General features: G+C 39.5%; 1 protein-coding gene across 2 annotated transcripts in view; it reads left to right on the plus strand.

Annotated features, from left to right (window-relative positions):
• Positions 1-13,109, plus strand: part of LOC126298835 (AP-3 complex subunit delta-1) — a 234,114-nt gene that overhangs the window by 132,289 nt on the left and 88,716 nt on the right. For both annotated transcript variants that reach the window (XM_049990312.1, XM_049990313.1), the window contains exons 13-14: positions 717-865; positions 7,658-7,891. In XM_049990312.1, coding sequence (XP_049846269.1) covers positions 717-865; positions 7,658-7,891 — 383 coding nt within the window. The remainder of the gene's footprint in view (positions 1-716; positions 866-7,657; positions 7,892-13,109) is intronic.

The raw sequence follows: 13,109 nt of genomic DNA on the forward strand, positions 1-13,109 counted from the left end.
TGGTCAGATTTGTGAGCTGCTGAATGGACATCCATTCAAAAGAATGTTGTTACGCAATTTCTTGAATTTCAAAAAGTTAAATTTTCTTCTTGTTTCGTCATTCTCTTGAAATAGTTTCCTATTGTGTTTGGAATCTCTCTTGTCAAATAAGTGTGTGGTCTAAGAAATGTTTGTAACAGCTTATGCAGTAATTTTTTCTTGAGCACTAACGACCTCCATCATCTCCACTGTTCACAACATCAAAATATTCAGTTCGTTCCACCACCACCACCACCACCACCACCACAATCATCATCATGACAATAATAATAATAATAATAATAATAATAATAATAATAATAATAATAATAACCATCATCATCATTGACAACAACAACAATTGCCAGTTTTCCAGTTTAGAAATATTAGCAGTCACTTTACCTAATGTCCTTAGATGGATTTTATTTTGTTTCTTTTTTTAATTTACCTGATTATGGTTTGTTCAATATCATATTTTGCTACTTCATTAGTGTCATTTTTTAGATTTTGAAATTGTTAACATAAGAAAATAAACCTTCTGTTTATAAAATAGCTAAATTTATTGGATTCTAACCAGCTCCTTGTTAGTAAATACTGTGTTATGACTGTGCAGTAGTTATGAATAGTAACCAAAAAAATGTGTCATGATTAATTAATGCAGACTGAAAATAACAAACTACAATATCTTTTTCCCATAGGTTTCAAAGAAAAATTTGATGGAAATAGTGAAAAAGTTGATGATACATATGGACAAAGCAGAAGGAACAACATACAGAGATGAATTACTGTCCAAAATAATCCAGATATGTTCACAGAACAATTATCAGTACATAACCAACTTTGAATGGTAATGTCTTTTGCTATTGGTAATGGAAAATTTTAAATTTTCTGTTTATGCTGTATATTGTCCAAACTACTTGAAACAAAAGTAATGGGTGTTACATAGAAGCTTCTTGTTTTTTGTGTTATACATAGTTCTTTGTAAATATCTGACACATATTGAAGATAAGCATTTTCCCAGTAATATTTTCCATTTTTGTTGCTTTTTAAAGAAGGTGGTCTTCAAATTTGCACTTAGTCACAAATATAATGCTAATGTGGATTACAAAGAAAGAAAGAAAGAAGAGAATGGAATCCGATAGGATACCCCTTACATCTTATCTTTCTCAATGTGCTGAACAAAGATGTAACAAATGTCACACTTTGTGGAATCTTTTGGAGTAGACCAAAAAAGAGAGGCCACACTTTCTTTTTTTGCCCTGTCTTCCTTTCTTTTGCCCTGTCTTCCTTTCTTTTGCCCTGTCTTCCTTTCTTTTGCCCTGTCTTCCTTTCTTTTGCCCTGTCTTCCTTTCTTTTGCCCTGTCTTCCTTTCTTTTGCCCTGTCTTCCTTTCTTTTGCCCTGTCTTCCTTTCTTTTGCCCTGTCTTCCTTTCTTTTGCCCTGTCTTCCTTTCTTTTGCCCTGTCTTCCTTTCTTTTGCCCTGTCTTCCTTTCTTTTGCCCTGTCTTCCTTTCTTTTGCCCTGTCTTCCTTTCTTTTGCCCTGTCTTCCTTTCTTTTGCCCTGTCTTCCTTTCTTTTGCCCTGTCTTCCTTTCTTTTGCCCTGTCTTCCTTTCTTTTGCCCTGTCTTCCTTTCTTTTGCCCTGTCTTCCTTTCTTTTGCCCTGTCTTCCTTTCTTTTGCCCTGTCTTCCTTTCTTTTGCCCTGTCTTCCTTTCTTTTGCCCGTCTTCCTTTCTTGGTAATTTAATTCTTTAAACTCCAAGCCTTATCAAGCATTCTGTGAAAATCTTGTTGCCTTAAATATGGTAAAAAAAAGCTGCAGACCTAAAAGTATTGCTATTTTTATCGTAGCAACTAGGGTCCTCAGTATAAACCTTTATTTGAAAAACAAAATTAATGTTAATGAATGTAGATAAAGCACAAAAAATTGAAGCTATGACGGTTTTCTTCTTTGTCTTAATTCTGATAAATTCTGTAAAATGTGTTGCTTCTTGCAAAATGTTCATTACTGAATCATCAGTGTGGTTTCCACTGGATTTTATACTAAGTGACATCAGAACAGTTTTTACTGTATTTTATACCAGTGGAAAATCTTGTTTGCTACACTTGTTACTTAGTAATATGACATATTTAAGAAACGACTGTCTTGAGCAGTTGCCTGATCCTATCAGTGCCTACAGATGCTGTCTTCCTTCTAACGTAACAATTATTTTTAAAGTAAAGTTGTTTTGAAGCTAATATCTTCAGCTATAAAAACAGTGGAACAAAAATGACAAATATATTGAAAGAGAGAAGTTGTCTGAAACCGATTATGGACATTCATTCTGCCCTGTTCTGTTCATAGAATATTTCAGTACATCTGCAACATGTCTGAGTTAACAAGTAGGGGTAGTCGATGCAAACACAAAACTGCTGTTCAATATTATTGACATCCATGTGTTGCAGAATCCTAGGATGTATTCTGAGTTCAAACATAATGAGATATTTTGCACAGAATTACCTCCTCCTTCCTTTCCGTCACAGATACTGAAAATATTTGTCATGCAAAACCCAACTCTTGCTTTCCTCCCATGAAATCCTGAAAGCCATGGATTAAGGTAGTCACATGGAGGCAATATTTCTTGACTTCCTAAAAAAGTGTTTGACGCAGTACTAAACCAATGCTTTTTAATAGAAGTACAATCATGTGGGATCAAAACAAAATTTGTGACTAGTTGAGGATTTCTTAGTACGGAGAACACAGCATATTATTTAGGAAGGAGAATCGTAGACTTATGTAGAAGTAACTTCAAGCTTTTGCTAAGGGAAGTGATCAGGAACCTTACCATTCATGGTGTATGTTAGTGACCTGAAATGCAATACAATTATCAACAATGAAGTATTACTCGAAAAAAGCTTTACAAATACCCAGTCAGCTCTTGATAAGATTTCAAGATGATGTAAAAGCTTTCAACTTGCATTAAATGTTCACAAACATGAAATTGTTAACTTAGCCAAATGCAGAAAAGTAGTATTGTATGGTAACATTAGTGTGTCACAGCTGAATCGGGGAACTCGTACAAATACCTAGGTGTTAAAAATTCTGAGGATATGAAAAGGAATGATTACATAGGCTCATTGCTAGGTAAAGAAGATAAAAGATATTGGTTCATTAGCAGGATACTGGGAAAATGAACTCAATCTGTAAAAGGACTGGCTAGAAAACACTTGTGTGTCTCATCTTGGAATATTGCTCAAGTCTGTGGGTCCTATGCTAAATAGGACTAATGGGGGATATTGAACACATTACAAAGAACGTTAGTACAAATAGTCACAGGTTCAGTTGACTTAAAGGAAAGCCTAGCAGAAATGCTGATACAACAGAACTGGCTGACACTTGATGATTGATTGGTAACTATTCCATGGAGGCCTACTTGCAATGTTTCAAGAACCAGTATTATGTAAACATTCTAGGAGTGTATTACAGCCCCCTAAGTGCCACTCCCTCCCCCCATGAACCATGGACCTTGCCGTTGGTGGGGAGGCTTGCGTGCCTCAGCGATACAGATGGCCGTACCGTAGGTGCAACCACAACGGAGGGGTATCTGTTGAGAGGCCAGACGAACGTGTGGTTCCTGAAGAGGGGCAGCAGCCTTTTCAGTAGTTGCAGGGGCAACAGTCTGGATGATTGACTGATCTGGCCTTGCAACATTAACCAAAACGGCCTTGCTGTGCTGGTACTGCGAACGGCTGAAAGCAAGGGGAAACTACAGCCGTAATTTTTCCCGAGGACATGCAGCTTTACTGTATGATTAAATGATGATGGCATCCTCTTGGGTAAAATATTCAGGAGGTAAAATAGTCCCCCATTCGGATCTCCGGGCGGGGACTACTCAGGAGGATGTCGTTATCAGGAGAAAGAAAACTGGCGTTCTACGGATCGGAGCGTGGAATGTCAGATCCCTTAATCGGGCAGGTAGGTTAGAAAATTTAAAAAGGGAAATGGATAGGTTAAAGTTAGATATAGTGGGAATTAGTGAAGTTCGGTGCCAGGAGGAACAAGACTTCTGGTCAGGTGACTACAGGGTTATAAACACAAAATCAAATAGGGGTAATGCAGGAGTAGGTTTAATAATGAATAGGAAAATAGGAATGCGGGTAAGCTACTACAAACAGCATAGTGAACGCATTATTGTGGCCAAGATAGATACGAAGCCCACACCTACTACAGTAGTACAAGTTTATATGCCAACTAGCTCTGCAGATGATGAAGAAATTGAAGAAATGTACGATGAAATAAAAGAAATTATTCAGATAGTGAAGGGAGACGAAAATTTAATAGTAATGGGTGACTGGAATTCGAGTGTAGGAAAAGGGAGAGAAGGAAACATAGTAGGTGAATATGGATTGGGGCTAAGAAATGAAAGAGGAAGCCGCCTAGTAGAATTTTGCACAGAGCACAACTTAATCATAGCTAACAATTGGTTTAAGAATCATGAAAGAAGGTTGTATACGTGGAAGAACCCTGGAGATACTAAAAGGTATCAGATAGATTATATAATGGTAAGACAGAGATTTAGGAACCAGGTTTTAAGTTGTAAGACATTTCCAGGGGCAGATGTGGACTCTGACCACAATCTATTGGTTATGACCTGTAGATTAAAACTGAAGAAACTGCAAAAATGTGGGAAATTAAGGAGATGGGACCTGGATAAACTGAAAGAACCAGAGGTTGTAGAGAGTTTCAGGGAGAGCATAAGAGAACAATTGACAGGAATGGAGGAAAGAAAAACAGTAGAAGAAGAATGGGGAGCTCTGAGGGATGTAGTAGTGAAGGCAGCAGAGGATAAAGTAGGTACAAAGACGAGGGCTGCTAGAAATCCTTGGGTAACAGAAGAAATATTGAATCTAATTGATGAAAGGAGAAAATATAAAAATGCAGTAAATGAAGCAGGCAAAAAGGAATACAAACGTCTCAAAAATGAGATCGACAGGAAGTGCAAAATGGCTAAACAGGGATGGCTAGAGGACAAATGTAAGGATGTAGAAGCTTATCTCACTAGGGGTAAGATAGATACTGCCTACAGGAAAATTAAAGAGACCTTTGGAGAGAAGAGAACCACGTGTATGAATATCAAGAGCTCAGATGGCAGCCCAGTTCTAAGCAAAGAAGGGAAGGCAGAAAGGTGGAAGGAGTATATAGAAGGTTTATACAAGGGCGATGTACTTGAGGACAATATTATGGAAATAGAAGAGGATGTAGATGAAGACGAAATGGGAGATACGATACTGCGTGAAGAGTTTGACAGAGCACTGAAAGACCTGAGTCGAAACAAGGCACCCGGAGTAGACAACATTCCATTAGAACTACTGACGGCCTTGGGAGAGCCAGTCATGACAAAACTCTACCAGCTGGTGAACAAGATGTATGAGACTGGCGAAATACCCTCAGACTTCAAGAAGAATATAATAATTCCAATCCCAAAGAAAGCAGGTGCTGACAGATGTGAAAATTACCGAACTATCAGTTTAATAAGCCACGGCTGCAAAATACTAACGCGAATTCTTTACAGACGAATGGAAAAACTGGTAGATGCAGACCTCGGGGAGGATCAGTTTGGATTCCGTCGAAATGTTGGAACACGTGAGGCAATACTGACGTTACGACTTATCTTAGAAGAAAGATTAAGAAAAGGCAAACCTACGTTTCTAGCATTTGTAGACTTAGAGAAAGCTTTTGACAATGTTGACTGGAATACTCTTTTTCAAATTCTAAAGGTGGCAGGGGTAAAATACAGGGAGCGAAAGGCTATTTATAATTTGTACAGAAACCAGATGGCAGTAATAAGAGTCGAGGGGCATGAAAGGGAAGCAGTGGTTGGGAAAGGAGTGAGACAGGGTTGTAGCCTCTCCCCGATGTTGTTCAATCTGTATATTGAGCAAGCAGTAAAGGAAACAAAAGAAAAATTTGGAGTAGGTATTAAAATTCATGGAGACGAAGTAAAAACTTTGAGGTTCGCCGATGACATTGTAATTCTGTCAGAGACAGCAAAGGACTTGGAAGAGCAGTTGAACGGAATGGACAGTGTCTTGAAAGGAGGATATAAGATGAACATTAACAAAAGCAAAACGAGGATAATGGAATGTAGTCAAATTAAATCGGGTGATGCTGAGGGAATTAGATTAGGAAATGAGACACTTAAAGTAGTAAAGGAGTTTTGCTATTTAGGAAGTAAAATAACTGATGATGGTCGAAGTAGAGAGGATATAAAATGTAGACTGGCAATGGCAAGGAAAGCGTTTCTGAAGAAGAGAAATTTGTTAACATCGAATATAGATTTATGTATCAGGAAGTCGTTTCTGAAAGTATTTGTTTGGAGTGTAGCCATGTATGGAAGTGAAACATGGACGATAACTAGTTTGGACAAGAAGAGAATAGAAGCTTTCGAAATGTGGTGCTACAGAAGAATACTGAAGATAAGGTGGATAGATCACGTAACTAATGAGGAGGTATTGAATAGGATTGGGGAGAAGAGAAGTTTGTGGCACAACTTGACTAGAAGAAGGGATCGGTTGGTAGGACATGTTTTGAGGCATCAAGGGATCACAAATTTAGCATTGGAGGGCAGCGTGGAGGGTAAAAATCGTAGAGGGAGACCGAGAGATGAGTACACTAAGCAGATTCAGAAGGGTGTAGGTTGCAGTAGGTACTGGGAGATGAAGCAGCTTGCACAGGATAGAGTAGCATGGAGAGCTGCATCAAACCAGTCTCAGGACTGAAGACAACAACAACAAACAAGTGCCACTCCCATTGGGACTACACAGATAATATTAGACTAATTACAGCATGCACAGAAGGACTTAAACAGTCATTCTTCTGTCACTCTGTACACAAATGGAGCGCAACAGTCCATAATATATGATACAGTGAAAAGTGGAAAACATTAAATGGTACATGTGTTAGTAAATCTGCAGGAAGTGCATCTGTCTGAATTGATAAATTGTTGAATGAGAAATTAAAGTGACTGAGAAAGGGATGGTTGCATTAAAACCCATCTACATTAAAACATTCCATTCAGGCTCAAGAGTGTGGGACTGAAGCAGAAGATTGTATTTGTGACTAGGAATGAGGATTGGGGATATAACTTAATCTCTGAAGGATAGTGGAAAATAGATTATAACTAGCTTCAGAGAATTTTTGATAAATTCATGGAATAGTTGTAGTTTTCTGTACTCTTACAGATAACACTTGCAGTCAAGTGAAGATGAGCTTGTACAATCTGACACATTGCCCTTTATCTTTGCCCCTCCTGTCAATACAACATGAGAGTCCCCCTCACCCTAAGGTGTGTATGAAATTGTGCCCCCCTTGCTCGATCCCTCTTTTTCCCACTCCCTCCCCCATTTCCAACCTTAACCAATCCCTTTACCCTCCACAAAGAAGAAACCTGGAATTCTGAAAGCCAGGAGTGTTACATTATATTTTGTGTTTTTTTATCAGCAATATTAGAAATTCTCTCTTCTTAAGGTAAGTACTGGCCAGCATTTCTGTCTCTGTGTGATTTTATTGTTTTTTTGTTGTGTCAGCAATCTGTGCCATGACTTAGTGGAACATACACTAAAACATGTAACTAAAAATTTCATTTATTTTTTTCCTCAAACAGGTATGTGAGTGTCTTGGTTGAATTAACACGTATGGAAGGAAGCCAACATGGGTCACTAGTTTCTTCCCAGATGTTAGATGTAGCGATACGTGTGCAGGCAATTCGTCCATTTGCTGTTCAACAGATGGAGTTGCTGTTAGAAAATGCACATTTTTTGACATCTGGTACTGGTCAGAGTTCGACAATGGCAGAAGTACTGACAGCTGCTGCCTGGATCTGTGGAGAGTTTCCAGAGTAAGTGAAATAAAAATTTTGCCTGGCACATAATTTAACTTGGCTTGTTACATCATTGTGAGAACACATACCTCCTTGTCAGTGTTAATAGCTGAGTGACTAACCATTTAATGCTGCTATATTATTTCAAAGTGAACCTTATCTCAAAAGTTAAAACTAACAGCAGAACACTTAGGGATTCATAACTAATGATGATTTTAGTGTGGAACTACAGTGTGGAAATAGGAATAGGGTCATTTGATGCAACAAGGAAAGTTCTCACAGAACCTCCCCTCCCCCCTCCCCAAGAATTGGTTGCAAGGTAGCACCCACCTGCATCACCCAGTCCCACCACAGACTGGACCAACTGAACCATGTTATTTGCCAGGTCTTTAATTATGTCATGATTTCCAGAATTGGGGGACCTCCTACCAGTGGTCCTTCCTGACTCACCTAAAGTGCTAGTCTGTCATCTGCCCAGCCTACACAACATCCCAGTCTATATCTTTATCCCTCTCTGAATCCCTTGCCACAGGGGCTGTAACCCTGTGGAAGACCCAGGTTAACCCACCCAGGGGGCTCGCTGTTCTTAAAGAGTCGTTCATAGTACACATGGAGCCCTAGGCTGTTTCAGCCCATTCTCCCTTACGGGGCTGAGTTTCCTTCTCCATGCCCCTTCCTCTCTGTCTTCGCTAGGAGGGGTTGCTTGTCATTCTGGAGCATCAGAGCTCCCAGCAATGCCTGACTGCCCTTGCTGTGGCTGAGTGGCGCCCACGGGATGAGTCCCTGATCGCAGTGGGTGGTATCAGGACAGATGCTTTGTGTCTGAAATGTATCAAGCTCCAAAAAACTGGCTATTCTTCTATGGCCATCTCTTTGGTTGGTAATGGATCATTTAATGCTGCTTCCTCTGACCCTGCAGCCTTCTGTTCCCTTCCCTAGTTACACCATGGGAGGAGGGCTAGGCTTGCTGGCTTGGGGTGAAACTCTTTCCCAGCCACCTGGTCTGTACTGGGATGGATGGGGGACATGTTCAGTGCGACAAAGCCATTATTTTTGTGGAAAGTATGAAAGACAAGTTTGATGAAATGGTCTCTCAGTAAGATGTGCTTGGGTTCACTGTTGATCAAAACTATGTCTGCCACCCAGTCTGCAGCCTTTGTGCTTGTGATGATCTTGATCACATCCCAGTGTTCATTACTCCTCATCAGTCTTTGAATATTGTGTAGGGAGTCATTTTTCAGAGACCTCGCCTTTCAAACTAATGAGGAACTCGGAGCTAATCTGAAATAGTGGGGGTATTCATTTTGTTCAGCATGTCCAGAAAAGTCATAAGGACAATCACACAGATACTTGTGCCTTTATTTTGGCATTTGAGGGAAATACTCTCTTGGAGCAAGTCAAGTTTGTGTGTTATCGGTGTGACTTGAAGCTGTGTGTCCCGCCGCCCATGAGGTGTTTCCAATGCTTGTGTTTTGGGCACATGTCTTGGCACAGTATGATGGACCCTCTATGCAATGATTGTGGACACCCACTCCATGAGGAGAGTCCCTGTGTTCAGCCACTCGTATGTGTTAATTGTCACAACCATCACTCCCACGCTCACGAGATTGCCTGGCTTATAAGAATGAAAAGAAGATACAGAAGTATAAGTCCATTGATTGTTTGTCGTACACTGAGGTTTTTCAGAAGTATGACTGACTTCACCCTGTGTCTGACTTCTACCTTTGCCTCTGTTATGCCTTATCCCTCCTCCCTCTTCCTTTCCCCAGTCCCGCCCCCTCTCCTCTCCCGCTCCCCCATGGTTTCCACATCCTCCCATCCAGGTGCCACTCCCCATCCCCAGCCAGAGAAGTGTTCCCCTTCTACAGTGCCCACCGATAATGGGTCTCCCCCGCCTCCTCTCCGCATTGTCATTGCACACTGCAGCAACTCCCTAGCTTCAGTGCCCACGTGTCACTTACCTTTATTAACTGAAACATCTGAGAAATTCATATGAGACATTAAACTCTGCAGTTGTAATAACAGTTGGAACACTCATTTTGTGCATGCCATTTAATAGCTTATAATTTGTATTTTTCTAGATTTATCATCTTAAGAACGTGAAAGAATGGTTTTGATTGTAAGCGATGTTTCTCCATGAATATGTTTTTTTTTTTTTTTTTTTTTTTTTTTTTTTTTTTTTTTTTCCAACATTGTTCTTGATACCAACAGAGAAGACATTTTATATGCAGCACAACACTGTATCGTCTTATAATTTAATTGCAGACCTAGAGTATGGCACCTTTTATTTGTTTGGTATTACATTAGTAACTTAGCCAATCAAATCCAGTATCAAAACTAATTGAGGAAAGTGAAATATTATTTAAAACAGTCTATACAATTGGGAATCAATCATCAGTTTGTAGCAAATAAAACAATTGGTTATCAAGTTGCTTAGCAGAATTCAAACCATTATATGCTCGTGGTACTACCACCTGCATTAAACTGTGAAAACAAAGCAGCTTTGCTTGTGCTGTGTTCAGATTTTTGATAAATTTTTGCTTTTCATGCCTTGCAAGTATAGTTTAATTTTGTTGTCTTATCCAGTTGAAAACAAATATGTGCCCCCCCCCCCCCCCCCCCCCCAGACACACACCATTAAATTTTGAATGCATAATAACTTGTTTCATTGTCTTGCCTAACATAGTGGGAAAACAAGCATAAGCTTCCATACATATTTCCACTAGTGTATGAGAGCCTTCATACCAAGTCACATTGAAAAATTAGACATTGCAAATCACACCCTCAGATCTAGATATGTTACTAATATCACACAAAATAGTTTGACAGTGCAGGTCAGAACTTAGATTTGCTGGAACAAATTGAAATATACTACCAAAAGAACTTAGATAAATGGTAAATGTGCAGGCATTTAGCTACTCACACAATAACTACAATACAAATGTTGCGTCACCAAATATGAAGCTTCTTCTGCAGTAAGTATTCTGCACCTGAGCTAGATGATCTGGAACTGGATGTGCAACTTGATTGAAGAGCTGTTCTGTTGTTAAAACACAGTTTTCAACATTATTTGCCAGTGTAATATTACACAGTGTACCTCCCAGCATCCTTGGCAAGTTTCTCAGGCCTATTTATTTTGGTTTCCTTTCATTTTATCAGAATTATGATTTTTAAAAATTAACACACAGCTTTCTAGTGACAGGAACATACTTTACTATGATTTTGTCTAGTTCAAGAGTGAGGAATACAAATTAAAAGAATGACCACAGGGAACAAAATATGTTTAACGCTACTAAAGTCCACCCCTGGTAGCTGTGTGGTCAATGTGACGGAATGTCATACCTAAGGGCCCGGGTTTGATCCCCGGCTGGGGTGGAGATTTTCTCCGCTCAGGGACTGGATTTTGTGTTGCCCTTATCATAGTCATCTTTTCATCTCCATCGACACGCAAGTTGCCGAAGTGGCATCAACTCAAAAGACTTGCACCAGGCAAACTGTCTACCCAATGGGAGGCCCTAGCGACACAGCATTTCCATTTACACTACTAAACACACGTACTTGTAAATGGAGTTGTCATCTGCTATATTTTCATGTATTCAGTCCATTCATGTGTAAACTTCAAAATAATTGCTGATAGTGTCATAAAGTTTAAAGCCATGTCATATAACAGTTTTAAGAATAATAACTGTTAAATAGTTCCAAATTCATGAAGGTTTGCAGTTATCAGTCAAATAAAATTATACTGATTTTAAACTCATTTGTTAAAATACATTGATTACTGCACGATATAAAAAATTAGATTACCCATGCTCCTTGCTCCACTGAGCCATTACCATACCCACTGGATGATGCCACAAGTGCCCACCACACAGGATGCCTTCACTAGCCTACTCTGACTTAAAATATAATGGTCTACCCTTGTCCACACCAAAGGTAGGTTCCTCTGATCGTGGGAACGTTCACCAGCCTCTACTCCCTCAGGAAGGAATCAATAATTATGAAAGCTACTATAGTGTTGTCACTTTTACTTTTGTGTGTGTGAATTTTCCCTCCTGAAGGTAAGTAAGTGCAGCAAGTGCAGCAATTCTGTCACATAATGTATTAGATTTCTGAACAGAATTTTCCTGTTTACACAATATATCTGTAACCACATATTAAACTACAGATTGTATTTACAAGAAGATTTATCCAAATAAGCACCAAAATTTTGGCACAAATAAAGTTGGAGGCAAATTTAAAAAAAGGAAAAGTGATTGCTGCCCACAAGACAATTGATATTGACTAAAAACATAAAAGTTTTAACAAGAGTCAGAAGGAATTAATGAAAACTTAAAATAATGCTCTGTTGTAGGCACTTAACTGCTTAACCATAAATGCAAAAAATTTATGTCAGTTAGTATAACTTCACTTCATAGCTATTCATAAACCAGCCCTTAAGAGTCAGTTCACCTGGCTAATGTGAACTGTTTATTTATAGATTTATTCTGTGACCTATATTTGGTATTCATTTCAATACAGCTCTGGTAAACCAATCTTGCTTCTACAATCAGTTTCAGACAAAAAAGTATGTATGTCCTCCATAGCAAACTAGATGTTTTTAAAAGAGTTACATGTTTGCACCTGTTACTGTCCTTAAAAGTAGTCACCAATCTTGTGTAGAAGCCGTTGGCAGCGATGTGGAAGGCGTAGTATACCATTAGCAGAGCCTATTCTGTTGATAGTGCGACTGGAGTGATCTAAAGTTATGGTGATTCTCGTGTACGACTGTGATGGTGTTGTTCTAACTAATTACGTACCTCCACGGCAGACCGTCAGTGCACAGTATTACTGTTCATTTTGTGGAGCATCACCTGCGACCAGCCTTGTGAAAGAAGCGGCGACCCACCCATCATTTTGCATGACAATGCGTGGGCGCATACAGCGCAAGCTGTGGCTGCTCTGTTCAGTCAGTGGGTCTGGGAAATACTGTACCATCCTCCTTACTCCCCCAACTTGAGTCCTTGTGACTTTGGTTTGATTCCAAAGATGAAGGAACCACTTCGTGGCATTGACTTTAGAACTGTTCCAGAGATTTGACAGGCAGTAGACTGCTCCATTCGCACCATCAACAGAACAGGCTCTGCTAATGGTATACTACACCTTCCACATAGCTGGCAATGGATTCTACGCAATGCTGGTGCCTTCGTTGAAGGACAGTGACAGCTGCAAACATGTAACTTTTTTGTATTGGTCGTGA

The sequence above is a fragment of the Schistocerca gregaria genome, chromosome X (genome assembly GCF_023897955.1).
Source record: "Schistocerca gregaria isolate iqSchGreg1 chromosome X, iqSchGreg1.2, whole genome shotgun sequence".
In the NCBI taxonomy this organism is placed as follows: Eukaryota; Metazoa; Arthropoda; class Insecta; order Orthoptera; family Acrididae; genus Schistocerca; species Schistocerca gregaria.